The 7,182-nt window shown below is 37.7% G+C and overlaps 1 protein-coding gene across 1 annotated transcript; it reads right to left on the bottom strand.

The window, feature by feature from the left end:
- Positions 1-134: 134 nt before the first annotated feature.
- Positions 135-6,932, bottom strand: LOC148672895 (uncharacterized). The gene is made up of 3 exons (XM_088628862.1): positions 6,229-6,932; positions 3,769-3,837; positions 135-2,527 (listed from the first exon to the last, which is right to left on the bottom strand). Exons 1-3 carry the CDS (start codon positions 6,650-6,652, stop codon positions 1,899-1,901), a joined length of 1,122 nt encoding a protein of 373 aa, XP_088484988.1. The 5' UTR covers positions 6,653-6,932; the 3' UTR covers positions 135-1,898.
- Between the last annotated feature and the right edge of the window lie 250 nt (positions 6,933-7,182).

Below are 7,182 nucleotides of genomic sequence, written 5' to 3'. Positions count from 1 at the left end.
CTCTTACTTGGTAATGACTCCTATCTGGTCCTTTAACAGAAACGGAAGCTAATCAGTGAGCTGGATTGTCTGACTGGAGCTAAAAAGTTTCTAAATCACAGTTGTTCAATAAATCTTCTTACCCTATTCACATGTGGTTTCACTTTTTAATTTGATGCATATTTTATTTCAGTTTAGTCAGTTTCTGAACTTCCCTCAATCAGACGTGTTAACTGAAATGTAACCAGCTGGAATGAAGTCATAAAATCATTGTGGGAGTGTTTGGTACAATACAAATATCATTCCCCCTTGTGTCTTTTGATTAGAAACCAATCACCTCCAATCACTTAGACCGAAATAAGGCAGCAAACTCTTAATAAAGAGAGACTGCATTAGGTTGTGTACATTGCAAATTGGAATGATATACCTGAAGTCGTTTTTTTTCCAACTAAGAACTGAGTATAGAAACCACTCAACAAAAGTCTTAACAAGCAAGCCGATTAATTAATGGCATCAATTAGCACTAGTGATTAACAGTTCACTTGAAATGAAAGCCAGCATACACAGGTATCACACCAGACCAAAATTGGCATCCATTGGGCATATGCATTTTAAAGCAACAGTACTTTTTCCCTTATTGGCGGAATTAAAAAACATTGATCTTACTCACGTATTACTTCAGATTCAATGACAGTCTCTGTCTGGAGCTGACCTGAAAACGGCCCATGGAATTCCATGCAATAAAGCAGGCAACGTAATCTTGTAATTAGGTCTTCATCAGGGGGTCTCCATTTACATTGATAACTGACAAGGAATATTTGAGGTTCCCTTCAGAACTGCCACCTGCCTCACCTCAGGAAAAGCCCCACTGCTTTTTACAACTTATTCAATACCATATTTATCCAGAGGAGGATAGGGGGCCTCTTCTCAACATTTTCTGTTCTAATTCCCCATTCCGATCTTGTGTTTTCTGAGAAGGGGTGACAGTATAAAGTCAAGTTGTAACATATAAGGCGTAAAACATTTAACTTTCCAAATTTAAGGAGTAAAGGTATAAGAGTTAGATTACATCAGATAAGTGAGACCCTGCATGTCTGTTTTATGAAAAATTTAAGACTTAGCATGCCTTTATTTAGTTTATAAAGAAATTCTTTAATTCTTTAGTTTTAAGGTACTTTTATGGTACCATTAATAAGGTACTGTACCATTTGTTCTGGGGGAGAGCTGTAAGGACTGGTTTTACATTTTGTTTCAGGTATTAATTAGGGATTTAAAATACTAAGATATCAGATTAACTTTCAATATAAATTAACCTTTAAGGACTAACATTGTGTGTACACAATACAACTTAACAGGACTCCTGTGATCATGGTCCAAATATGGATTGAGAACTGTTTGGCCTTGTTGGGACACCATAGTTTGCAGTATATGATGGGAAGGGCAGAGTTCAAATTTCACGTCACATTTTTTTCACATAACATCACATCAGTGCTTTCATCCTGTGCAGAGTTCAGAAAGAAGAGGAAAAAGGTCAAAGAATATTTTTAATATTTTCATCCAGATGTCAATATTGCTCAAATAAAACCTTTGCGAAGTGTGGTAGGGTATCTCAGCTGAAAGAACATACCCGTACTTTCTATGAAGTCACCATTTTCACTATAAAACTGTTTAGTAGGTTCTAATGTTTTTAGGAACTTAAGTTTTTACATATTGAGAAGATCCCCCAAATTTAAATGACACTCAAAGAAATAGATTTATGATTTTTGTAAGGTAAAAGGGAAAGAACATGTCTTTTTAAAAAAACTGAATTTACACCAATACATACTCTTTCTGCACTGTTTCTAATCTCATCAACTCCCTTGCCTGTGACTTTATTTGGCAATGTATGATGTCAGTCCAATACACTGGGTAATGGATCTTCATCTTTCTCCATGTGCTTGGTCGGGAGGATGAAGGGGATGATCACTCTGTGTGCTGCAGTCAGCAACAGCTGTGGGAATGGACAAGTCTTTAGAAGCAAGAGCCTTAGCCAGGAGACTAAGTGTCACTGAAATGTTGTGATTCACTGCTACCTGCTCCATCTGAAAATGCTCACAGCTGCTCTTTTGAGCAAGCATTTGATTCAGCTGACTCACTTGGTCAGTCAGCTTTCCTATCTGATGTGCCAGCAGTGCCACCTGGTGGCCAAGTGCAATTATTGAAGTATTGCTACCCTGGTCACCAAGGCTTGGAATCTTAAAGGCTGTCTCCTTGGTTTGAGAGGTATAGAGGAACTCAGGATGTGGCTCTTTCTTAATCTGGACAACATCAGTTCCAACCCCCCCTGCCACTAGCTGCTGCTGCTGCTGCTCCTGTTCGCGTTCAGCACTTGGAGCTTGAGGAAAAGAGCAGGCGACTGATGGGATAGGAGGTCCCACAATCCGAGGGGCTTCTAAGATTCTGATCTCCTCCACAAGGGAAGGCATCCCCTGATGGTGAACTATCACTACTCGTCCTGGCAGAGTTTCATCTGCAGTTTTTGGCTCACCAGTGGGAAGTCCTTTATTTCCTGGAGAGAAAAAGCACATTTACAGATAATAATACCCCAGTGAATATAAATAATTAAACCTTTTAAGTTTGATGAATGAGAGGGCTGGGTAACACTGCAGTTCTGAGCTGGTGAAGGCAGAAGCTCAAGGTCATACTCCTCAGCTCAAATAATGACAAAAATGAGGGTTGTCCAGAGCATTTTTTTATATTTATAAAATTATTATATTTATATTTCTCAGAAGTGGATTTTTCTATACTGGGGCAATGTGCATTGTGATCAATAAAAACAGGTGTTCCGGGGGTGTACACTCAAGGAAATTAGGTAACAAATACATTACGATTTATCAGGTTTGACAACTCCAAACCTTTATATCCAACTTTAAAAGACAAGCTAATAGGAAGTTCAGTTATCACTGGATGAGTGGAATCAGCTGACATACTATTACTGTACATGAGGTTTATGTTTAATAGAATAATGTTTATAACAAATGTGCTAATGTGTCAAACTACATTACAAAATGAAGGGAGTAAAATTATTCTACTGAGGTGATTGACTGAATGGAAGAAATTGATTAAGTAGAGCCCTCTTCGTTAAATGGTATGAACCTAAAGGGTCTTGCAGCAGTTCTCCAGACAATGAAACACATTCAAATGCATCTGAGAAATCTGTACATGTCCTATTCTAGTTCATCAAAAGCACTGATAAAAACTCAAAAGAGGGAGAAAACAATTTACATAAATGCCAAGATCTCATTATCCAAATTGGGTTATTTCATGTCACCAAGGTTACAATCTTTGCTCTTGCAAAATGATGCCATGGAAACTACAGTATAGAAACTTTTTTATATGCAAAGCACTGAAAGATGACAGATTTTACACACAAAAACAGCTATCCCTGTTCTGTGGCATTTGGTGTTTTTCAGTGTAAAATGTGGGAGTCATACTGCAAGCAGCATTGCCTATGCTTGGGCTTTGAGTGATTCAATCACGTGATCTAATAAGCAGATGCAGTTTGTTTTAACTAAATTTAATTAAAGCTTTCACTAGCTAGTAAACTTCTAATGAATTTATGTTACAGGATTTTATTTTTTGTTATTAACAGAATTTATTTTTCTTTCTAGGTTTTCCCTGTCACTCAGTTATTACTTTTTTAGCCTTTAGAAAAATGGAAATTGTCCTGGTGAGGTGTTAGCTTTTGAACAAATGAGTATTGTATTCTCATCCCAGGCCATTCTCCCTGCTCAGAAAGAATACATTTACCTTTTATTTTATGGGAACCTTCCTGCACAGTTCCTTCTGCTTCAGATTCATTTTCTTCAGTGTCATTCTCTGGATGAGGAGAAAATAAGACTGAAAGTCAGATTAAATGTGTTTTACAAAGGTTAAATGATTCATGAATAATTCTTTTTTATGAAGAATTTATTAAAAGACTTTTTAATTACAATTCAATTACTTTTCTCTTACTTCTACAAACTATGGAAGTAATTCTGTATTAAATATGTGATATTTATTGCAATGTAAACTAAAACAAGTTTGTAAATAAGAAAAAAAGTGAACATGTTTTGGAATAACATTTTGAACACATCAAGGGAGTTTGACATAAGCTGAACCAGTTACCTAGAATTCCCATCCATTCCCAAAACAGATTTCCTTCAATTTTGGAAAATGAAATTCAGGTTTCACCTGAGCTTTACATAATCTCCTTAGTCAACTATAAATCGAAAACACATTTGATCATTTAAAGCACTTTTTAAAGCAAACATTTAGATCACTGTGAAATTTAACCTTTTATTTTCATTGCATTAATGCTATCGACGTAAAATTAAAGTTAACTTGTGCATTTTGTAAGCTTTATGTACATTCAACATACATTACACCAAGTGGGCAGCATGGTAGCACAGTGGCTAGTACTGCTACCTCAGTGCCAGAACCCTGGGATCAATTCCTGGGGTGCTATCTGTATGGAGTTTGTGTGTTCTCCTTGTGTTCGGGTGGGTTTCCTCCCATAGTCTGGAGACATGCTGGTAGGTTAATTGGTGTTCTTGCCTGTGTATGCTCTTTGGTGGAATGACGTCCTATCCAGGGTATGATAGATAGGTTGAGAATTCCCTGGATATCCAATCTTGTGCCCAATAAGGATAGGTTCTGGACCAACATGATCCTGAATTGGATGAGTAGTTATTGAAAGTGAAGTGATGATGATTATACCAAGTGGACCTATGAATCACTGTTTTCTAAACAGACTTGTAGAGAAGGTCCTGAAAAGAGACTTCACTGATGGCTTTTCCCAAAAGCACTGACCTTCTCAAATTCTAATCTCTGGAGAATAAAGGTCAGTTTAAGCAATTTGTGCTCTGCCTTACATCAACATTGATTTTACAAAGGCTGATCTGGAACTATGACGTTAATACCAGGCCTTTCCCGACTTTTTTCTGGGTAAAGACAGAACAGCTTGGGATCCAGCACAGTGCCTTAGGGGACACCGGTGGAGAGTGAGTGAGGTGCAGAGAGCGAGGCACTCCAGGAGACGCACAATCAAAGTAGGTGTCAGCAGTGCCAGAGATTCCCAAGACAGCGTGTCCACAGTGTCTGGAGCAGCAGAGCGGTCAAGGAGGATTACGGCAGATGAAAGTGAAGCAGCACAAGCTGATTGGAGTGCATCACTAACTGAGAAAAGAGCATCTTTGCCTGTCGGGCTGCCCGCTATAGAGAGAAAGGGGAGAAGAGAGATGGGTATCTAGTTCTGAAGAGAGTTTTTTAAAGGAGATATTATGAAGGCTGCTTTAAGGAATAGGGGAAACAGCCTGAGGGGACAGAGGCTTTAAGGAATGAGAAGACAGTAGAAGAAGATATCAAAACATGCCTTTATCTCATCACGAAACAGCCACCGCTACACATTATCTACTATGGTATTTTCTAAGATATTACACAGACTTCAGAATGTCGAGAATTCTGGAATTTGCATGATACCTAAACTTAATCTCCATAATCTCAATTACCGTATTTGATATATCAAATGCGATTTCCTTGATTAACTGTTATATCTACTACAATTCACCTAGTTTCAATTATTTTTATGATAAAGTGTGGTCAACAATTTGTCAAATGTGTTTATCTGAAACCGATGAAGGTCTGACTACAGTTAATTTTTTGCTAAAGCATTACCCGTAAATGGCATTTAGCACTATTCGGACTCTGTATTACTGTCTTTCACTCTGTGTTTAAGAAATTAGCACAAAACAAACTCGGTAGTTTAAACAATAAAACAAACAATACAATGTAGCCTAGGTTAGAAGGAAACCAATGCAACTATCGTGAACTTAAAATAACTTTGAGAAGGAATTTGTATCACGCATACAATAACTAAACCTTGCGTATTTACAATTTCTAGGTTATTATTAAATTATTTATAAATATGCGAAAAGATACATTGTTTATACTGCAATTTGCTCTAAGGTACAACTGCAACATAGTGTATCCGATAAGCGCGGGCAACCCACGTTTTAGCGTCCAGGAGCTTGAATTTCGGATCGTAAACAAAACCCCTATTTTACGGTGGGATCTATATATTTATGCGTCCAGGTACCTAAAATGTAATGCTAGGTACTTGGACGCATAGGTAACATGCAATGCTTCAGCAGCAAAAGCGATGGTTTTAGGGATGTTTTCGACTTGTTTCGATTTCCTGTTGAGTTTAAACTGGTTTCCTTTTCCACTTACCCCATTCAATATCGAAATGTGGAGCGCCGTCTGAAAAATCTAGATCTCCCGAAGAAACTTGTTTATCTCTGTGTATCCCTCTTTCAATAAATGTGTTCCTTTTCCTATTGTCGTCTCTGGTTTTGTGCAGCTCTTTTAAAATGCCATCAGAACCCGCGTTGCGTCCTTTTAAACGCAGCCGTTTTACTAGCAGTCTTCTCAAATCATCCCATTTGTGCTTGACCTGCTTGCAGCTCCTCTTGGTTTGGGATATTGAGTTGACCTTTTGTGTTGTTTTGATCCAGAAAGAAGATCGTTGTCTCCTGGATGTACAGGCTGTAGCTTCTCCAAACAGTTTACTGTAATTGTTTATTATTTCTGTGATCAATACTTCAAGTTCGGTGCTGGAAAAGTTGGGTGTTCTTTTTTTAGCATTGAGATCCATCTTATCACTTATTTTGCACTTTTAAAAACTAAACACGAGCAATTGAATCACTACTACTGGCTTCACCGTGTATATAACTGAGACACTGAAAAAAATCGAAATCCTTGAACATTAAAAAATTCAAAACACCACTAAAACTTAGACTAATTTCGATAGATTCTCCCCTAAACAATTAGACTTATAGACGTACTTTTCCCTTTCTTAAGCACCGCCCCACCACGTATCTCCGCAACAAAGAACGGAAAACCCGTAGTCTGTGAATGCATGCGTCTGCATGTTCAGTAACAAACGTAAAGGGTTGCAGCCGAGTAATATTTTACCGTGTTTTCATATTTAGACAGAGGACTTCGGTGAAAGAATGAACCACACGCCACCTTAACTAAGAAAATGATTTCAAGTATACTCGTCCAGAAAATAATCTTATATACAGTAGTTACACAAAACGCGTATTTAATATTACAAGTGTTAAATGTTTTTCTTGGATTTCACATTCAGAACTCCAAATAGGCCTACCCAACTGCATAAAAAAG

This window comes from Lepisosteus platostomus, chromosome 4, assembly GCF_059453375.1.
Source record: "Lepisosteus platostomus isolate fLepPlt1 chromosome 4, fLepPlt1.hap1, whole genome shotgun sequence".
Taxonomy (NCBI): Eukaryota; Metazoa; Chordata; class Actinopteri; order Semionotiformes; family Lepisosteidae; genus Lepisosteus; species Lepisosteus platostomus.
The sequence above is the reverse complement of the archived record's forward strand: the minus strand, read 5'-3'. Positions and strand labels throughout refer to the sequence as shown.